Here is a 23,863-nt window from a genome sequence, read left to right on the forward strand (position 1 = left end):
CAGCGGAGACACAAACAGAGAGAGAGGGAGGGTGAGAGAGAGAGCGAGAGAGATAGAGAGAGAGAGGATGAGAGAGTGAGAGAGAGAGAGGGAGGGTAAGAGAGTGAGAGAGAGAGAGAGAGAGAGAGAGAGAGAGAGAGAGAGAGAGAGAGAGAGAGAGAGAGAGAGAGATGAGAGAGTGAGAGAGAGAGAGAGAGGGAGGGTAAGAGAGTGAGAGTGAGAGAGAGAGAGAGAGAGAAAGAGAGAGAGTGGGTGAGTGGATGTGTAATGCGCATTGCAGACAGACTCCAGCATGTTGCCAAATGTCTTTTTCCACACATCTGATGGAGACACTAAAGCTGAAGGAGATTTTTTATTTAAATGGTATTTTTTTCTACCACTGGTGTTTCTTTCTGTTCACAATTTGCCATGAAACTGATTAACGTGTATATATTAATACAATTAAATATAACAATGTACTAATTTGCATGCAACCTTGAAACGTGTTTGGTATTTTATATAGAGTAAAACTATTAATTTAATTTAAACAATATTCTTACAACTTTTTACAGATTAGACTTACACATTGAGCGAACACTAAAATGTATTACCTAAAAAGTGTTACATAAATTTGTTTTAGGTCCACCGACAAAGGTAGATTTAAGGGGGTTAAATGAACTACAAACACCATCTGCACTTGAATTTTTTAATCTGTGACCTTGGATCTGCTAGCAGCATGAGCTTCTTATTGCCCATATTAACATACAAATAGTGCAATTAATCAAATCAGGGCCTATTTTTGTTCAGCTTCTCTTGATTTCTCTTAAATCGTACTGCAGATAATACACTTGAGAGTTTTCTGCATGAAGGTTATGCCCTTTTGTACATGATATGATAGACTTTGTCATTTATGGTTATGATGTTACCTGTCTGGTTAAAGCATCACTGAGATGTATGATGTGAAGACTGTATTTTTGCGAATATTATCCAGTTCTGAGCAGACAGAGCGATCGCCCTCAGTACAAGAGATCAACACAGTTCTCCATGGCAACCAGGAGTGAGGACAGGAGGAGGGGAACAGGTCTACACCACAGAACACAAACAGATTCAGATACAGGGGGGAAATACAAATGTTTCAGTTATTTGTGTAGACATCATTGGTCGTTACGAAACTGTATTATGTATAGATAAGATTTCTTGTTTCATTTGCAATTCTTGTGGTTAAATGTTTGACTCGACCACAAATAAAGTAGAATTCATCTTCATCTCGGAAAGAATAACAAAGATGGTCAGAAAATGGTAAATACTGAATCATTCATAGTTATCTGACACTTTTAATGTTGGAGGATGTTCGAGTGGAAATCAATATTAATAAGATGTAAATTACTCTAAGTAATGAGAAGTTCAATAGTTTCAGTTTGCCCTAATGGAGCGTGATGGCATTTATGCTCAAAATATAGTTCTCCAAAATACACTTTAAAACTGTTCAGTAAATATATCTAGTAGTAGTAATGCTTATTGTTATATTTTTGATATTCAGCAAAGATCATCTAATGTATTTCTGTATTATTTCGTTTTAATTTGAGGGACGTGGGACATGTTCTTGGCATTACTTTGAAATATGTTGAATTGTAAAAACTTTCACAAAGGTCGCACGGCGGTGAAGAGCAACAAACGCGTTCCTCTTTTATCTGGCATTGACATGCTTCCTCCAAGAATCATAAATCTAGTGTCATTCTGCCGCATGACCTTTCAGGAAGTACAATAACCTGTTTTTACAGGGTTCAACCTGAAACGCTAAATCCTGCCCCCTCCCTCAAAAACTATTTCAGTTATTAATAGAAGTGGTGGTGGTGGCGGGGGGTGGGGGGGGGTAACTAAACATAGAATCAGGAATACTCCTCTCATGATTAGTGTTAGCCTACACAAAACGAATTATATTTCTCATGTGTTAAACCTGCCGATGTGGACTCTGCTTTTCGCCTAGCAACAGTCACTAGCGTACCGCACTCCTCTGACAGCCCCATTCCTCATTTCATTTCAAGGATCCTCCGCAGTGCTCATTTCGAAAGGGTGATAACATTTACGCGTACGCTCTTGAGGAATCCCGATTATGGGTCCAGTTTGCAAATTCCCACCGATCCCTTCACATGAATAAGACGTGATTAGCTTCTGCGCATTCGTTTGAGCAGAACAACAGCTGAGGAGAGGTGCAGTCTTACAGTATGAATGTAGCACCCCTCCTCCACTCTCATTCATGAACGCACTGGGCCATTATATAACACTGGTGCTCTATTTAAAAGAGCCGTCGCAATGAAGATGGGAAGGAGACTCACGCGGTGCCCTTCAAGATGAACGCTGGAGCCCTTGGGGCTGTTGGGTCAGACCGTGCTATTATTAGCCATGTCAGACCATAACCAATGGAAATGGAGAAGAACTGACAGATGTGTGTGTGTGTGTGTGTGTGTTCATTGGTAATGTGCATTTGTGTGTGTATGTGATGATTGCATCATGAAGCACACATCAGCCAGATTTACTGCACTGCACCATTCTGCATTAAACGCGCAAGACGCATCATTTATCTCATTTTCTACGACGTAGATATTACTGCTAAGCTGAGAATACACATTTGACTTAACAAGAGTCTAAAAATGTTGTCAGTGGGTTTATTTTTAGCTCTTGTGTCTCCTGGGTTCCCACTGAAATTTTTAAGTCCTGTTAATACAAGAATATGTATTAACACTGTAAACAGTGTTAATGGTTTATTTTTAAGTTGAAAAAAAAAAAAAACATTTAACTTCCAAAGTGGTCTTTCTCATATAATCTGTATGGTCAAAAGCTGTATGTCCAATTAGACATTCATTATACAGTGTCCCTTTTCAAAAACAGTCATCACTTTTATATTCAACAACACCGTCTTAAATCACAGTTCGTATCAACAATTACATCCAGCATTCAAATTCAAAAATATTCAAATTAAATGGCTCTAATACTGTTTGTTAAACATGGTTTTAAGGAACTGCAGGATTTATTGAGTTCATTTATTTCAGAAGAACATTTGTATTAGTCATAATTCATTTGAATTATTAAAGGTTATATTTCATTGTTGACTGGTGTCACCATTCTCTCTGGCTGCATAAATATGCCAAAATATAGACACAGCCTGAATGAACCAAATTGGCCTCATGTGTTCTTCGTGTAATTTTACTAGGCCCAAAAAGATTCAAAATGAAAAAGTAATGTGAAATTGCCCCATACTGTACATTCAAAGTCAAATCAAGTCATTGTAATGGTCACTCAACGCTCACAAGAATGAACTTTGCAGGAGAACACAAAGGCAGAATTAACCAGAACTGGATAAAAGACTCAATTCACACAGAGATTCTGTATTTGAGTTTCTATCGAATCAAGGCAGGTGGAATAAGTGCTTTTTAATAAGTAATTAATATTGACCGTAATTCAGGGTCTATACAGTATCTTCCATCTAAAGTGAGTCAGCCACAACAAACTTTCTACTATGTACATACTGTAAATAGACCAAGGTGAACATATTCAGACATATTTCCACAAAATCTGCACACTTGCAAAGCTAGTGTTGACTCCTCCAAAAAAAAAAAAAATAAATGGAGGCAAAGACTGTGTAGTTTATTCCAGCCTTTATAGTGCAACATGTTACAGTCATTAACTCTTAGAGTAAATTCTGTTCAACTTCTGAGGTCTGACAGAAACTTTGTATTCAGCTTTGGAAATTCCTTGACATCACTTCCTGTGACCTACCTTTTCCCTCAAACAATTGAAATTTTCACTAAATGTAAAGAGAGCCAACGCTATTTCAAGACCAATTTGTACGTATTTTACGAGGTGGCTAATTCGTATGAATCTGTACGACCTCAATCTTACAATTTTTATATGATTTGTCTAGACCCCAGTGACGGGTAGGTTTAGGAGAGTGGTTAGGTCTAGGTTATATATTTATTTATAGATTAAAAAAATCTATCTATAGATAGATAGATAGATAGATAGATAGCTTTATGATTTAAGTTACAATTGTAGCAAATTAGTTACAAGAAATATGGTGACTACCAAATATATTTGTGAACATTTTTCAGTTTTTCTCTACAACTTATAGCCAGGTGCAAAATCGAAACATTTTAACTTGTTAAATGTTTAAAATGTTTTGTACATGTTGCTGTAATGACAGATCGTGTACAAGTCTTACTGTAAATGCCTTTTGTAGAACTGCTTATAGCTGAATAACTTCACGCTTTTATTGATCTGAAGAGAACAAACACTGAACTGACCTGAGCAACATTTTGACACTAGTCTTTTAGAGGTGCTTTACAGCCGAATCTCAACTGTCTCCATAGCTGATTTCCCATAACTGATTCTGCTGTTTCCTGTTTATCACTGTGAAACTGCCTTGAAACAATCTATATCATATAAGGTGACTGGACTAAATGTAGGAGATCAGGCATAAATAGTATTCAAAGAGATTTATTGCATTCATTCTGTAAATGTATGATTCAAATATATATATTCAGTTAGACAGATAGATTACCTCAGGAAAACAACATACTCTCTATAACAACATTAAAATGACTGTATACCATACATTTACATCATAAACCAGACACTTAATTCATCACCCTGTTGGGTAAGAAGACTAGACATTTTAGCAGACTCCTCCATTTTAGCAAACTCACTTAAGGTCATTGATGTATTTTACACGACAAATGGCTAATGTTTCAATACAGAAGCAGGAAGAACATAACATCAGACAATAGTAAGTACGGGAACTACTCATACACATCATACTGGACACATCAGACACCTGTGTACAGTGTTAACAAAGTGCTAAGGCTCTTCAGATGGACACCAGCTGCACCATACGCACACACATGCAGTATGAGAAAACACAGAAGTGGACGATCTGACATCAACATCATGTACTAACCAGACGCGGCATTTCATACTCACTATATCTGATTTTTTAAAAATTTGTTCTGCATCATGTAGGGTAGACCCACCCACAGTGAAATCTCTCATTGGTTCAATATTCTGCTTTCACATAAACATCAAATATGTTCTGATTGGTTGCGAACTGCATTGTGTTGTGGAGCATTCTTGCTTTCAGCAGAAACAGAAAAAATATGTTAAGTTGCGAGTGTTAAGTTGCACAGTGTTTTTTTTATCAGGCGCAAATTTTTTGGTGAATTGAACAAGATCTGATCATTGCCATGTGGGTTTATACTAGTCCTTTCAATAAATGTGAACCTTTATCAACAGAATTTGTGGCATCATTTTTATTATCACAGAAAAAAAAAAAAAGATCTAGGCTAACGTTAGAATTTTTAAATGAATGTGAATCGGGCCAATTTTTGGAAGATTTAAAAGCAAAAATGTAAATATTATGAATTTATACACTAGCATACACTAGTTAGTTATGACGACTAAGGTGCAGGATTGAATATAACTATACAAATTAGCTTTTTTACTCTAAAATCATGCCTGTACTATTGAAACTATGTACCGTATTTTTCGGACTATAAGTCGCACTGGAGTATAAGTCGCATTTATTTATAACCAAGAGAAAACATTACCGTCTACAGCCTCGAGAGGGCGCTCTATGTCTTCAGTGTGGACTACAGGAGAACTGAGCAGCATAGAGCGCCCTCTGGCGGCTGGAGACGGTAATGTTTTCTCTTGGTTCATTTCTCTTGGTTCATGTCAAATTAATTTTGATAAATAAGTCGCACCTGACTATAAGTCGCAGGACCAGCCAAACTATGAAAAAAAGTGCGACTTATAGTCCGGAAAATACAGTATTTTAACAGCTATGGATAGGCATTGTTTACTGCCATTGTAAGTGCTTTATTGTAACCCAGAAGAAAGTTGTGTGTGTGGTAATCAACATTACGCTACAAGTGCGGTAAACTGGGTTTAACTTGCACCGAACCCAAATGTTTATTTAACTGCAAAAGAGTGAGTTCATGAAATAAGGGATTATTTTCTGTTGCACAAATGCCAAAATGGTGATGTAAAGAGACTTTATACTGGCATTGCTGAAAAGTTGAAACATGGGCATCAATCGTTTAGAAACACAGGATGTTACATGAGCATAAATGAAGAATATTACAATCCCAGGAAGACTTTGAGTGCAATACATTCATATTACAAAAGAAATCAGTGACATCATAATCTCAATGTACAGATTCTAGAATGGATAGCAATTTCAGACGTGTTGTCTGGTGATATGATCCATGATATAAGGCACTAGTAAAGAAACATATTGACATGAACAGCCATTTAACATCATGTGCAAAGCAACAGTGATATTTCGGTCATTGTACTCATACAATTTATCATGCATTATTGCTTACTACGAACAAACCACAGACACATACGGTACTAAACTGTGCAACACCGCCTGTTTTATAATTGCTCACAATGGTTTCATAAATACATGATCAGCTTATGTAATGGAGTGTTTGAGAATATATTTCCCTGCTTTGAATATATACCACTTCATTTATAAGTTGGCATTAAAGGAACATGAAATGCGCTTCTTGCTTTGCACACATATTAGGCAACAGTGTAGTGTCATGTGTGAATACACGCAGTTGACCGTCAGCAGAGATATGATTGAACATCTATGAACTATCTAGCATAGAAATCACATGTGTGGATATCAGGGATGTGTATGGAATGGTAGGAGCATTATGAATGGCGCGCCACATTTGAAGAATCATGGCATGATGTGCAGCCTGTATTAATATGTGATGCTCTTCAAAGCGGTCAAAATATCAATGCCAGCAGAATCCATAACCACAATATTGAGGAGAATTGTGATATTTTTAACATTTTCCTTTCTTCTAACTGTTGCAAATCAGCATGCCTTTTTTATGATACACTATTTATTCAACAAGATTATCATATTGCAGTCTAAAGCAAATTACATTAAATCAATTTACCTCAAATAAGAGCTCACTTCAAAGTAACTGTATTGTTGTATCGTATTGATGTCCATGTTATCCTATTTAAACCATTTTTATTAGTTGATGAGTCCAACAGCTAATTTTTGAAGAAATAATGTTCATTATCAATTTAAAAAATCAAAAAGCCTTTTAATTTCTTACAATTTCTTATCCAGTGTTATACAGTACCTCACAGCTATGACAGAATCATGTTTGCTAGCTGCCAGATCCAGTGTTAGCATCTGTTCTCATGTTAGCTTAAACAACAAATTAGCCTGCTTTGAATTAAAAAATGAAACTTTATGAACAACTATGAGTGATGACTCTATAAACTATCCATGAAAATGAATCAATGCTTACTGCTCAGTCTGTCGTATTGTTAACCAGTAGCAATGTCCAGTTTAGATGCAGAGAACAAGGTGATACATGTGTCTTTAACTTGTAAATGAAATGAAATCATGGAAATAACAAAATAATATATAAGGCGCAGAACATTAGTTTGACATGAAGCAGATAATCATATAGTGTTTATGTAAAGTCAAGATTTCAGGCGTCAAAATGTCCTTGCAAACATGCAGGAAATAATTACTCATTTAAATAGGGAAAATGTGTTTATGAACATTTCAGCTAGAAAAATTTACCGCCAGACAATCATTTCTCAAGTATCATCATTCGCATATAAACCCTATCACATTGCAACTTCCCATATTCTAGCTAATAAAATGTCTAGATTTCAACATCATAGGCCTACATACCTCAGGGAATCAGGGAAAATACTTTAAATTGGTTTGTGGGGCATGTTTGGATGAGTTTTTACTTGCCAGCTTCACATTATTGTTCTTCTTCTTGACTTTTTAGGTTGAATGGTTGCACAACTTCAGGATGGACAAGACCAGGACAACACACATCCAATACTGCCGACAGTAATGTGGGGAAATGTGACATACTATAAGCTTGAGCTGATTCCAGAAATAAGGCATTTGAACTGTTTGATGTAACGCAACACAGTGAGGTAAATGCGCGGTAAAACAGCCAATCGGGACAATGAGGTAGATGCTCTCAGTGATGGGAGATCCTGAAACTATAAAGGCACAAACCTGCAGAAACCTTTTTGTTTTCAGTGTTTGTACCACATAAACAATTCGAGGAGGAAATCATGACAGAATTTCTACACGTGTACACATTTCCTTTTCACAGCAGGCAAAATAAACAGTGGAAAAAAATGTCAAACGATTTAGCAAAATCTTTAAAGAAGCTAGAAAAATAACCTTTCACCAGTTTAACCGATTCCTTTTTAATATAAAAGCTATGATACTTTAACAAAACAAAAAAAATAGATATTTAACAGTGTTAACCTCAACAGTCAAGTAATTTGTTGTCTTTTATAGTTGTTCCCACATAATATGACTACTGAGTTTGTTGACCAAAAAAAAGATTAATAATAATAAATTAACATAGTAATCAAGATTTATTCCATGCCCAACTTTCCATGCGTGCCATAATATTTTTAGGTATAGCACATGATCCGTAATGTTTAAACGTGACATACTGCTGGTTCTGAAGACACATATTCACATGTGCATACTCACAAACACCTGTCCCAGTAGCATGTTGTTGTTTCGGGGGCAGATAAACATCAGGATGTATCTCACAATTTGTTTGTGCATGTACTCTGCACTCTGTGATTTCAAGTAAATAGTTTCTACCTCAGTGCGCTTCAAAGCATCTTCTTTGTATTTACCACGTTGTTCTTATCTCCTCATGGTTAGATTCCACATTTGACAGTCATATTCCTTTCGAGGCACTGTACATCATTTATTTGATAGGAACAAATGAATGCTGTTTAAATGCAAACATGAAGTTAGTTTTGTCCCATGCAGTGCTGGTCAGGTGAAGATTCATATTGTCCTTGACGATACTGTGCTGCATGTGTGTGCAGATCTGTAGGACAGGAAGTCCATTTTCATGACGGTACCTGTAAACAAAAAGAGAACAGAATTCATTAATCATAATTTGGGTGATAAATGTGCTGATTATGTGCTTAATAATTAGGGATGTCCCGATACCACTTTTTCACTTCCGATACCGATGCCGCAGCTTTCGCTATTTGCCGATTCCGATATCAATCCGATATTTTTTATTCTATTCTTAAAATAATACTACTACTAATAATAAAATAAATGGAAGCACTTTGCTCAATTAGCCACCTAAAAAACATAAAAATCTTTGTCATTATTTGATCTTTTTTATTAAAAAATAAAATTAAAAATAGAACAAAGATACACATTACAAATACACATAATACACAAACAAAAATAAACAGTGTTTTGCAGGTTCCATAGTATTTAGCAGTAGCATTAAATAAATTGAATGAACAAGTAAAAATAAAACAACAATATACATTGATTCTATTAAAGCAACAGGTTTAAAGGTTTTCAGTCAAGAGTTTTGAGTGATTTTTCTCTGTGTGGGAGCAGCAGTACTGGACATAGACGTAAATAACTATGTCTATGGTACTGGATAGGCCTATGTCAGCTGTCAGCTGCAGTATATTCATTCCGTGGATATAATGTGCGCTGCAGCATAATACATAGATATTTCTTCAATAGCAGATAGTGGAGACATTTTTATCGTCCACGATCAAAAATATTCATGTAGCACACCCCTTCCCTCGGAAGAAATTGCAGACTGAGGGAAGACTGGACGGCAAGGGCACTTTAGCGTCAGACCCCAAAGCTCAAAGATTTTCCCTTGGTTTGTGTTGTATAGGTATCGGATCATATTTTTTTCTCCCCTCTGATCTCCCATCTAGCGTTCTGGGCCAGTATCTGCAAGATACCGATGTCGTGGATCAGATCAGGACATCCCTATAAATAATTTGTCATTTTAAGTGCAACAGCAGGCAGCACTGAGTGTGAAACTTCTGGCAGTAACAGCACCAGCAGTAATAAAACTTACAGTAAAACCATTAACTGTAACACCACCACTAACATTATTAATGCCATAGACAGTAGCCATGGGTAGTAACGCCACCAACAGTAACAGCACTGGCAGAAACACCACCCGCAGTAATGGCACCACCAGTAATACCAAGGACAGCACCATTACCAGTAGTAAAACCCCCATTGACAGTAACACCACCAACAGTAATGCCACTGACAGTAACCCATTAGCAGTAACAGCACCACCAGTAACACCATCAACAGAACCACCACCAGTAGTAAGACCACTAACATTGACACCATCAACAGAAACAGAAACAGCACTGACAGTAACACCATCAACAAAACAACCATCGCTAGTAATGCACCACTGACAGAAACACCATCAACAGAAACGCTACTGATAGTGACACCATCCACAGTAACACTACCAACAGTAAAAACGCTGGCACTGTAAAAGTTTTTACTGTACCAACAGTAAAAACTCCACTGAAAATAAGACCACCATTAGTAACACCATCAGTAGTAACAGTACCACCAATGGCAGTAATGCCACCATTGACAGTGAGACATCGGAATATTCCAAATCCCTGGAATATTTTAAAGTAATAATAATAATAATGGAAAGATTCCAAAATTTCTGGAATTCCTCTGAAATTTGCTGGAAATTGTCCACCTTTTTGCAGCCCTAACTGTAATCAACAACACCATTCAAATTCAAAATTATAATATTTAAAAAATAAAATGTAGCCTGTATATTTTACTCAGTTTTTAGATGTTACCCACCTAAATACTTTTTTCCCCCCACTACTGTCACCTGATAGAGTTCAGCTTCTTTTGCTTGCCGAACATAACTGAACTGAGCTGGATAATGACACTAAAAACATGGCAACGTCACCACATTTATGAAAATGTATTGAAACAACATAACAATGAATTGAGCTGATTAATGACACTGGTGCCTTCTTAGAGCTGCTTTACAGTAACAGTTGGAGTTAAATGTTTTATAACTGATGAATTCTACTATATTAACACTGTTATTTTCCTCTTAATTCATGTGATACTGCTTTGAAACAATCGGTACTTTATAACACAGCTACATAAACACCATGACACTTTTTGGCTGATGGCCCAACAAGAAGTTCTTAAACCTTTTTGGTGCTATTATATTGCAGTGACATATATTAAAATCCACATATATTAAAATCAGCGATTTTGTTATTGTAAATGATTAAATACAATTTTATTTATTCAACTTTTTAGTTATTTCAGTTTCTGACAAAGGTTATTTATACAACATTTTACTGTACAACTACACAACACACTTTTATGCATCCTTTATTACTTTTTTTAACTGTAAAATGTCTGATTATGGAGTACAGATATTTAAAAGAATAATTACATTTCATGCCACTCAGCATTGAAATGACGTAAGCATGAGAAATAATGAATAATGGTAGAAGTTTTTGTTTTTGGGTGCACTATCCCTTTAAGAAGTCAAGCTGAATCAGTTTAAGATTGTTAATAGTTCAGAAGAAACCCTAACTAGACTGTCTTAGGAATATCAACACTATGTTGCCATGTAACCGTGTAAATATCACCCCAGTGAAAGCCAGAGCTAAAGCTGTGCTGTTTCATTTTCACTGCAGCAAGCCACAAAGTCACACTGACCTATTCAACACCTGTGAGCTGTAACACAAGCCAATAGCACGAGTGCCACACATGACAACAGCAGTACGCAGTCGCTCTTATTGTGTCTAGCTCGGCATATTTTCCAGCAGAAAAAACAAAACAAAAAAACCTATGCCTGTCCATGTGTATGTGTATTCAGATCCTTAGACAGAGTTCTAAGGGACAATATTCCTGGGCCATGAGGAGGTATATGAAAGTCACATGATAGCCACTAATCAACTTTAAGTGCCAAAGGTTCCTGGATTATGAAAATATCCACAGCTTGAAATAACATGACCTTTGATAAAGTGAACATGGCAGTCAACACACAATACATAAAAAAATACAAATATATATATATATATATATTTTTTTTTATTATTATTTTAAGATCCTAACTATTTAATCTGCATTATCTTATTATATATTATAAATAAAATATTGACGGCTCCAAACATTTTTTGTAAAAAATAACTAATACCTAACTGAAATCATTCAATCTTACTGTACACGGACTCAATTAAATGATCAATTCTGGCTTTACAAGCAAACACTACAGAAAAGGATAAAACATGCACATACTGCCACCTAGTGTACATAAAGTAGGTCAATTTTAACTTGTGGGGTTATTTTAGAATGAAAAATTCTAGTTTTGCAATCTGCATACTGCAAGCCTTACATGTATCTCATACACATATAGACAGAAACACTCACATTGTTATTACTACATGAAAACAGGAATTAATAACAGTATATGGTATATTTCTTAACCAATAAAATTATATATATATATATATATATATATATATATATATATATATATATATATATATATATATATATATAAATAATCAATAGTGAAGAACAAATATATATATATATATATAATTTTTCTTCATTATTGATTATTGATTTCTTCATATGGCTATATATTTTTTTTTCTTTATTCATTAGAAATTAGATTTTCAATATATGAAAAAGTTTCTAAATATATTTCCTCTTTTTGGGATATTTATTTATTTATTTTTTATGTTCAAATTTACTAAAATGCTTTGGCAAAATATTTTCGATTTCTACGATTATTATAGACTGTTTTGAAAGAATGTGGTACCAGGCTTTGTTGATTACCATAAAAAAAAAAAAAAGACTAATACGTTTCATCCTGTTCTTTTGCACATTTCATTTCACAGATCCTCATATTCAAATTCTAGACCTCTCTCTCTCTCTCTCTCTCTCTCTCTCTCTCTGTATATATATATATATATATATATATATATATATATATATATATATATATATATATATATATATATAATTAATTGTGCAATATCTCACATAATTTAAATTGCCTATGAAAAAAAAACATCTATGAACAAAAATTGTTAAACTTTTCAGTACAGTTTTTGTCTGTTTTAGTGACATAATACTTTCAGTTTATACTGTTTGTGGTTTTATTTTTGTATATGCGCCTAGAAGTATTGCTTTCATACGTTATAAATTGAAATACTACAAACTCTAAATATTTTTCACAAATAGCTCTCAGATACTTTACACCACCTGCACAGTTATTTTTCATGGACGAGCAGTTATTACTTACCTCTTCCTGTCTGAACTCTTCTTGTTAATGTGAAAATCCGAGAGAGAGAAAAAAAAAGGAGCAGGGAGTTTTAAAAACATGCAGTCAATTCCATTTCCGGTCCATTACTGATCCTGCATGAGTTGATTCTCCAAGTCCAGTCAACAGACTTCCTCACAGTGACGTCATGATGAATCCCTGTTTGTGCTGAATTCATGATCCCCTTTGATGCTGTTGCAGTGCAGAAATATAGACGTATCTCCATTTTCACGGATGCGGGCTATACGCTGTTATACTGACACTTTGTATTCACATTTAATATGTTGGATAAGCCTCTGTGGGCTCTTTTGGTTTAACCAGGCCTAATAAGAATGTAAACCTGCCTACCTGAGAGTTTTTTGTTTTTTCTTTTCCTTCTTCAACTTAACTGAATTCATTAATGTACCTTGTTTTAAAATAAAAACACCCAAAGCCATCTTTCCTGTGAATAAATTAAGGGAGCAATAATACCCCAATGTCTCCAGAACCGTCTGGAAAGTTGCTATGGAAACACATTTAGTATCATAAAGACTGCAGTTAGTGCCTTTTCCCGCTAGATAACACTAGTGTATAAAGAATAGCTCCTAAGTGTCCAGATTTGAGCGCACGTTGTTGAAATCAAACCTTTTTTCATTCATTCCCTACGCGTCTGTTGATAATGATGCGTAATGATGCTTCTCAGTGTAAGTCTATCCCTGAAGTGCTCTACATAGTTCGAGGGAAGTTACCAAGTACTTTTAAGATGTCATAATAACCTTTCAATGTTATTGCAGAGCCACTGATATGATGACAGCCTGAAAACGCAGTGTGATCCTAATTAAAAACCAAAAGCTGGTTTGCTCTTCTAGTCTACCTATCGTCCTCAATACAGCTCTGAGATATGTGTCTCAAATTTCCAAATGTAACGTTACACAAGACACAACTAGCTTTTTAAATGGTAATAATAATAATAGTGCCATTTTTTAATAAGCTGGGGCAAGTCTTTTTTTCTCTTTTTCTCTCTCTCTCAAAACGACCTTGCAGTTGAGCTGTACTCGTTAGAAAACAAATAACAAAAAATGTACATATATTGGTCCTACTATTTCTTTCAAATGAGCGCATTTGTAAACTGTATCGCACTGGCAACGAATTTGTGGAGAACTAACGAATCACGAATCCGCGGAGCTACAGCTAAACGAATAAAGTGCTACACATCGATTTAATTGAGCTTTCTAATACATAATGCGCGTTCTATTTGATTCTCTTTTTATTTTCGCGCCTACGTCTCGCGCTTCGATGCTCTACATTCACAACAATGGAAGACCGTTTAGAAAACAATCGAAAATCACGTCACGGTATAAATCCACTGTCGTCGTTTCCAACTGAAAGTGTTCCTCAGATTATGACAGGGGATGAGGATGTACTCATGGAGAAAGGTGCTCTTCTTTGGGTTTAGAATCGTTGGCGTTCTACATTCATACATCAGTAAGCCTCCCCGTGTGTGCTTTATGGGGGCTGCAGTTGGTGTACTTGACCGAATCTCCATCCTCTGAATCCAAATAGTCTGATTTAGCAAGGGACGGTTTGCTGTCACTCGTATTAAATTCACCAAACGAGGGCTGCTGCTGGCCACACGTCACGTGCGTGTACTCCATCTGCTCCTCGTGCTCGGTCTCCCTGTGGTAGAAGTAATTGAAATTGGACACGATGACGGGCACTGGAAGCGCAATGGTGAGCACACCGGCGATGGCACATAAAGAGCCCACTATTTTGCCACCGATGGTGACTGGGCACATGTCCCCGTAGCCCACAGTGGTCATGGAAACCACTGCCCACCAGAAGGCATCGGGGATGCTGCTGAACCCCGATTCGGGGTCGTCCGTCTCGGCGAAATACACGGCGCTGGAGAACAGTATAACTCCAATGAAAAGGAAGAATATGAGGAGACCCAGCTCTCGCATGCTCGCTTGCAGGGTCTTGCCCAAGATCTGAAGCCCTTTTGAGTGTCTGGAAAGCTTGAATATGCGGAACACCCGCACCAAGCGAATGACCCTCAGGATGGCCAGAGACATGGCCTGCTGGCCGTTACCCTGATGCTCGGCCAACTCCAGACCCAAGGTGATGAAGTAGGGGATAATAGCCACGATGTCAATCGTGTTCATGATATTCTTAAAGAAGGCGGGCTTGCTTGGGCACGCGAGGAACCTCACGAGCAATTCAAAAGAGAACCAGATTATACACAGGGTCTCCACAATAAAGAAGGGGTCTGTGAATGGATTGGGCTTCTTTGAACTGGCAGTTCCATTGAGTGCGAGGCTCTCCTCGTTCATTTTCCCATCCTCCCTAAACTCAGGTAAAGTCTCCAAGCAAAAGATGACAATTGATATCAAGATGACGAGCACCGAGACGATTGCGATGCCCCTCGCGGGTCCAGAGCTCTCGGGGTACTCGAACAGCAGCCAGACCTGTCTCTGAAACTCGTTTTCGGGCAAAGGTCGCTCTTCCTCCTTGATGAACCCCTCGTCCTCCCTAAAATTCTCAATGACTTCTTCTCCTAACTCGTAGAATTTGATCTCCTCCATGAAGATGTCCACGGGAACATTGACGGGTCTCCTCAGCCTGCCCCCAGACTGATAGTAGTAGAGGATGGCATCAAAGCTCGGTCGGTTCCTGTCGAAGAAGTACTCGTTCCTCAGAGGGTCGAAGAAGCGCATTCTTTTCCTGGGGTCACCGAGTAGGGTGGCGGGGAACTGCGCCAGTGTTTTTAGTTGGGTTTCGAAGCGCAAGCCGGAGATGTTGATAACCACCCGCTCGCAGCACTCCTGGTCTGCCCGTTCAGGGTCGTAAACATCTTGGGACAGGGCTGCCAATGCCACAGTCTCTTCGAGGTTCTCCCCGGGCACCACAGTCATGTTTGTCCCCTCAACAGGGCGAGTCCGTTTCGCGCCCCGGTTCTCGCGCTGTTCTTGGAATATCGTTTAGAGCACTTGTAGAGCGGCGCGTGTCGCGTCACTTCGCGCGCATTTTCCTCACGGAGGTTTCTCCACATTCCCTCCCCAAGCTGAGGCTGACAGTCTGGTCTATTGGCTGTCACATTCACAGCATTTTAAGCAGCAATGCCCTCCCTCACTCGCTCGCGCGCTCCAAGAGCTATGGCAAGCCGTTGTAACATTTATTCGTTTAAACAACAGAAAAAAATGTTACAGGTGCTTTTTTGTCATTAGTCTAATATTCTAGTATTCAAAGTATACATATTAAGATTACACCTTTTTCAATTTCACTAGCAACTTACTATTCCAGATGTGGACGGATTAATAATCAGTTAATAATAAGCAGTTGGGGTTCCAGTGCCTTGCTTAAGGGCACCTCAGTCATGGTACTGAGGGTGGAAGAGAGTGTTGGTCATTTACTCCCCTTGCCTCCAACCCCTGCCAGCACTGAGACTCAAACCTGTGACCTTCAGGTTATAAGTCTGACTAACTATTAGGCAACAACTGCCTAAGTAAAGAATCTTTTCTTTTCTTTCAAATATCAGTATTCAACATTTTATGGTTAAAATATCAAAACAGTGTTTACAAATTTGTTTACTGCAAGTTAAATCTTCCCAAGTCCCTCTGAACTGCATTAAACAGTATGTAAACACATCTGAATGTCACTTCAGATGCAGTTGCTGTGTTTCCTCTGCATTGCAAAGATGAACTTAGTTGCTGATTTCAGTTTCTTGGTAAAAGCCCAAATATCTGATTAAATGACTGATCATGACTGTATATATATTTAAACTTGATATATTTAAACTTAATGGAAAATATAAATTTATACCACTTCTTTGAACTGACCACCACACAGTATATGAAGAATATCAAAAACTTTAGGACTTCGCTGTCCACAGTAGTCCTAAAGATACCAGCACAATAACAGATTCGGCAAAATATTGTCTAATTATCATTATCTATTAAATCCCAGAAAATACTGACATATCATTTCTAGTCAATATCGCACACCACTAATCATAGCAACATGAAAAAGGCTGTCCCATTTCAAAGGGTAATTTAAATGTGTCCTCAAAATGCATCCTTTGTTTCAAGGCCACAATTAATGGTTCCTTAATGGCCCAGACTATACCAAGATTCATTGCACTCATGTGACGACAAGATTTCTTTCAGAGAAAAATACCTGGATTACACATTTAAATTTAAACATTAATTTTCAATTTACCCAAAAATCTAACTATACAAATTTAAACACACACACACACACACTTGTTTAAAGGTGGGGTGAAATGCTCGTTTTCACTCAATATCCTGTTAATCTTGAGTACCTATAGAGTAGTACTGCATCCTTCATTACTCCAAAAAGTCGGTAGCACTTTATTTTACAGTCCTGTTCCTCATGTACATACTATGTACTTATTATAGAAATTTCAATAACTATGTAATAACTAGGTGCTAACCCTGAACCTACCCCTAAACCTAACCCTACCCCATTTAGTTACCTTGTATTACCAGAACTTTCTTAGATAAATACACTGCAAGTACACTATAAGTACATGGCAGTACACGTACTGTAAAATAAAGTGCAACCAAAAAGTCTTTAGTTTTATTATATTCATAAGAGAAAGATAGTCTGTACCGATTTTTCCCGGAAAAACACAACCGGCTGGAGGTGTGACATGTGGGCGGAGCTAAAGAATCACGAGCGCGAGTAAGCTTTTGCGTTGAGAGCGTTTGGAAGTTGTGACATTACCGTGAGGAAAATAAAAACATTATCCAAAACAAACCATGGCTAACAGTCAGATTCAGCCGTTTATTTATGATCCAGAATCAGATCCCGAGGCTGAAACTGAACGAGAGCAGCAGCAGCAACGACTCTAACGTCACACAGAGCCATATTCGAAAAAAACTTTCAGAAACTTGTGACAAACCGGAAGGAGTATTTTGGGAACAAAAATACTCCTTCAAATGTATAACTAAATTTTTTAAACTTTGTCCATGTTTAGCATGGGAATCCAACTCTTTAACAGTGTAAAAAACTCACTATGCATGAAATAGCATTTCACCCCCCCCCCCCCTTTAACAATGGTTCAGTTTAACAATGGTTCAGTTCAACCTTCATGGACTTTGAAGGATGTAGCCTCTGAATTAGAACAGCGATATTATTTACAGAATCATAAAAAAAAAAAAAAAAAAAAAAAAAAAAAAATTTGCTTGTTGTTTGACAGGATAATAAATGTAGGCTGTAAGTTAAATAAAATGTACTAGTAACATAAAAAGAGATTCATTTTATTTATGAACTTAATGCAAAAACTGCTTGCCATAGAGATCCGTTTATGACTGTACACACTTAGAGTTAATATGGGAATGCACATAAAAATACAGCTGCTGTTTAGGAATAATATTGTTTGAAAAATTTAAACAAACCATTTAAACAAAACATTTAGTTGCTTAGAAGTTGGTTTGTAATTTCATTGGTATTTTGTTGTTTATAAGTTGTTGGAGCAAAAAGCACAATGGCTCTACATTTGAGATTCTTCACATTCCTGGTAAGACTGTGCTTAATTTAAAACAATATTTGTAGCACTCATCTTGTGCGGTCATTATTCAAATACTCTTAACTATAAAAACACTTGCAGCTATTATGCAAGTGTCTGGAAAAAAACTCTAAAATGCTTCAACAGAACATTCACTGGTGGTTGGAGTTGTGGGCCAAGTTGAAAAGTATGACGTGGAGACCCAAAATAGAAATAGATTTATTTTCCCATGGAGTAAATCCGGGAGCAGCACATGGGGGAGAGAGAAAAAACACTACATAAGGGTCATACCCTTTGTTAAAAAGAAATTTGCATAGTTCCTAGATTTTCAAGACACAAGTGTGGTAAATGCCACAGAGATTCATGTTTGAGGGACACTGCGTGTTATTTAAATTGTTTTAAAATAGACAGAAATTATATTTGAGTTATATTAGGCAAACTTTTTAATTTGAGAAAATGTATTTTATTATTTTTTTAAATTTTCAAAGGTCAAAAAAAGGTCAAAGTAGACAATCAATCATCTGGTCTAAAGTAATTTTTGCACATCAGGTTCATTGGTAATTGACTCATTCAACCCTCGCTTTATTACAGATGTGTCCATTTCATACCCATAACATAATGTTTAATTAGATTCAGTGAGTGTTTTAATGACCTTCACACTATTAACTATTTTAATTAGTAACTCACTCTAGAAATCTGCCAATTGGTTTATAAAACCATGGCATTAACTTCCAATCTTGAAAAACATTTGGATGTGATGCCTATAAGCTGTTTTCATTTACCTTTTTTTCTTTATTTATCATAATTGGAGATTGAAAGATCACAGCAAGGGCATTGCTGTGGTTTAATTGATCCTTTGATATTTTTATATTTAGTTTTTGTGCCGATTCTTTAATGAAATCAGTTCCTACCGTATTTATCACATTGCTGAGTCCCCTTTGAACCCCCTCTGAACCCCCAATCATTACTCAAGAACACAGCTCACTCTCACACACACACACACACACACAGCTCAGGTATCTAGCATCCTGCGGACTCTATCAAGGTGACTTCCACTCCATCAGCGAGCGACTGCTGCAGTGATTCATTTGAGAGGACATGTTTTTATGCTGATGCAGATGAGAAGAAGGTTTTCTTAGACAGTCTATGTAGGGATGCATTTAGGTAATGCACAGGTCAATGCCGGTGTCCTGAAAGATTACATTTACATTCTCTGCCTGTATAACTTTATAGTAGGGTTTCATTCATCGTGAGTATGTGGGGGACATATAGAGGATTCAATTCAATTCAAGTTTATTTGTATAGCGCTTTTTACAATACAAATCGTTACAAAGCAACTTTCTACAATATTTAGTAGTAGCTTATAAGTGGTGACTGTCAGTTTGTGCCCTTATTTTTCAGAAAAATTAATACAAGACATAATCAGCCAGACGATGAACATTATTAAACGCAATTATTATATGATGCAGTCACATTTGTAGCAATAATTGTTAGTTCTGTTTGTTGATTCAGGGTTAGCATCATCTGAGGTCCTCTAAGGGTCAGTATCATCTCTTCTCAGGTGTTCTGGATCCAGACTGGAGCTTGTGTAAATCCTAGTTACCACGGGATGTAGAGTATCACTTTACTGTAAGGCATTCATGCACTATATCTTTATGCTTAAAACCTGGAACATACCAAATGTATTATCAAATAGACATGAACATGATTTTAATTTGAAATCTGTTTATAGATTGTGAAGTTGATATATTTTCGAAAATGTAACTTCTCAAAATGTTTTCACTATTCTGAATAACTTTTTTAACTTCAGAATCAGATAATTGCAGTGATCCTGTGTTGTAACAAAATATTTTTAAGTAGAAAAACAACATACAAGTATACAAGTAAAAATACTAAATGCAGATCATCAAGTAATATGAGCTTGTGAATATGGCATGGACGATAATTATAGAACATTTATTTATAAAAATGCTGTTTTAAAAAGATTTTAAGTCATATTGCATGTCACATGCAGGGCAGTTCCGCTATTTGGACCCACTGGATTGCTGAAAATATTTATTTTTCCATGGTGTGGAGGTGTCAGTGTTCTTGGTACATGAACAAGGAAAAAGTTCTATGTAAATATTATTATATTATATTATTAAATATTATAATTTAATTAATAGTATGATATGAACTATGAAAACCTGTTTATACTCAAACTATAAAATGTTAAATGTGACATTTTCTATACATGATGCAGAGACTACTAAGTGAAGTCTGCATTACAGCTGCCTACATCTTGACTTACTAACTTTGAAGAAATATGCTTAAAGGCAGCAAGATTGTTGTTAGTTTGACCCATTATTGCTGTCATTACACAGTCATCATATTTACTCAGGATTTGTTTGGTAAAATGCTCATTTTATTTCCAAATACCCAAAGTATACATACAGTATCATTGTTATACACTTTTGTTAATCCAACAACAGTAACAAGCATTGGAAATCTTAATGCTAGAATGCACTACACTTTGCATTGACTTTTGCCCTGATTTGTAGTGTGGAGGGGTCGACTCTAGCTGCCGAAAATCAGAACCATTCTGCAGATTTTGGCCAAAAGATAAGGCATTTGACAGAAAATCGTGTGGTGCATGATGGGTACAGTTTGCAGTGTTTTAGATTTAGACTAGGATTAAATGGATTCCACTGATATGAATGTTTGATCTTCTGAGGTGATTTTGACCTAATAAGCTGCTTGCAGCCTCTCTTAATGACTTCCATCAGCTCAGAGTTATTTAATTAGTGCGTAATTATCTTTTGCTACCTCACAGGAATTTGAATGTAACTAACTCTCAGCAGTTTGAAAAGTCCTACTTATTAACAATAATGAAAATGGAGAGGCCAAACAACATATTCTTTTTCTTTTCACTCATAATAAAAAATCTGTCTCAGTTATTAGTTGCATACAAACCTGTCTTTTGATAAAGGTAAAGTGTCACTTCTGTGGCACTAGTTTACTCTTATATTACTATTATGTCACCATTGAACAGATGAGCTATACTAAAAAACATAAAGATGACAACTCGAATTATCATATATATATATATATATATATATATATATATATATATATATATATGTTTTCTAAAAGAAATGCAAGAGCTATGTAATGCTCATGTTAACTTAAAGCATGATCTTGTTGAACAACAGAAAACAAACCATCATACTTATACATCATACAAAGCATTACTTAACTTGATATTTGTCATATTTACAACACTTTTGGGTCTGTTCGATGTTGATTTTGCTGTGTGATGCCTGTTTGTTAGAGTTCTGGCTCTCAGCAGTGGTCAAGCCTGTAGCGCTGCAGCAAACAGTGTGTCATTAAAGAGAAGCTCATATTTTTAGTGTGACTGCCTTTACATAAGTATGAATAATAATCATGCCATTGATTGCAGCTTTACTAGACTGGGAGTGCTGTGGATCTTTTGTAATTCAATTATTTGTCTGCCTTCCACTGTATATCAAACATTTAAACCTAGTTTTACAGTAATGTCAGACGACTCAAATAAAGTGTTCACTTCAAACAACTATACATGTGGACAATGATTGTGAGATCACAGATAAATGTCCTGCTGTTTTCTGTATATATACATGTACATTAACTGTACTGACAGTCTTTTTTTAACAAGCTCAAACACTAATGATGAAGCAGTATAGATCATTCAGTTATGTGAAATGTTTATTTGCGTCTTGTGTTATAAATATGCTGTCAGGTGGAAAGAACTGGTTGGTGAAGGAGACTGAATATGTGTATATGCTGCAAGAATAATGCATAAGAAATCAAATAAATAAGATTTATTTTTATTTTTTTACCATTTCTTTTTGGTATGTCAACAAGATAAAAATTGCTTCTGTGACATGCTTGTGGTGGCATTGTGCTCTGTGTCATGCCAGTCCCACTAACATCATTATTCACATTACTACTTCAGATGAACAAATAAGGATCTACATGAGCTGACTCCAAAATAGAGCTCCACATAAAAAGACACTCTGAGCTACGGTTGCTTATAATACAAAACTCTGCCTGTAACCTTGGTAACAGTACTGGTTCTTGTGTCTAAGCATTGAGGTGACTGTCCGGTCAGATTTTATCTGGGAATTAGTTTTGTGATGAACGTTCTTCAGTTCATGATTGCCTTAGTCCCTCCAATAAAATGTATATTTTCCCCAACGTTTAAATTCTGCCATTTACCGACCTCATCGTCATTCAATATTCCTGTGTTTGTGTGAGCATTTTTTTTACTGTGCAGCATGAAACAGCACAAGTTTTGAATCATTCTTCATGCAGCTCTATTTCATTCATACTGTAGAGTTCTTAGTGACCATGACCGTCAAGCTCCAAAGCTATCAAAAGACCAAAATATTCTAAAGCAGTCCATCGTCATCTGAAGTCATATAAAAACTATCTGTTATCCGTCAATTTTCTGCTGCCACTTGCTGACAGTAATGCAGTTCGTAAGTCGGGACGAAGGAGGTGGGAACCGGCAAACATTCAAATAAAACTTTAATGATAAATAAACACAAAACAGCGCGACAGCCCCTCACGGACGACTGCCTCGCACGACAGAAACCAACACACTAAATAAAGCCCAGGCCTGGTGCTCTTTCGTCCTTCACTGTCGTCGCTCCTCTTTTGTATCCTTCTGATATCCACCGTGGGACTCGAGACCGGTGAGTGGAGAAGGTGTCGCTCATTTCCAATCACTCCACCGGCCTCGACCCGTTCCTACGACTTTCAGCCGCGCCCCACTCGTCACACTGACATGACATTCATTTTCATATTTTTCAGTGAATAACAATTTATTTCTTCACACAAACCTAAAGTATGACTTCAGTATTAGCAATATAATAATATTATTTTTATAATTATATTTTCATGGTGTATTTGTTTTCCTTTGTTAGGCCATAATCACTATAAATTTCGTATGGAAAAGATCTGCATGAAGATTCTTTAAATGGTTCTACTAAAATCAACTATCCCTTAAAGTAAAACAAGAGCATAAATGTAACTGACAAAAAAGAAATGGAGATCTTATGAAAGTCCAGAAGTAAACAAGGAGTTCCCTGACTTCCTTCAGTCTATTTTATGATCAACATATCAGATTTAGGTCAGACCAAAGGTTGCAACATGA

The 23,863-nt window shown here is 36.5% G+C and overlaps 1 protein-coding gene across 1 annotated transcript; it reads right to left on the minus strand.

Moving 5' to 3' along the window:
* Window positions 1–4,457: 4,457 nt before the first annotated feature.
* On the minus strand, window positions 4,458–16,248 carry LOC127972277 (shaker-related potassium channel tsha2). The gene is made up of 2 exons (XM_052575684.1): window positions 13,164–16,248; window positions 4,458–8,928 (listed from the first exon to the last, which is right to left on the minus strand). The coding sequence occupies exon 1, from the start codon at window positions 16,070–16,072 to the stop codon at window positions 14,636–14,638; it is 1,437 nt and encodes a 478-aa protein (XP_052431644.1). The 5' UTR covers window positions 16,073–16,248; the 3' UTR covers window positions 4,458–8,928; window positions 13,164–14,635.
* Between the last annotated feature and the right edge of the window lie 7,615 nt (window positions 16,249–23,863).

Source organism: Carassius gibelio, chromosome A4 (assembly GCF_023724105.1).
Source record: "Carassius gibelio isolate Cgi1373 ecotype wild population from Czech Republic chromosome A4, carGib1.2-hapl.c, whole genome shotgun sequence".
NCBI classification, from domain to species: Eukaryota; Metazoa; Chordata; class Actinopteri; order Cypriniformes; family Cyprinidae; genus Carassius; species Carassius gibelio.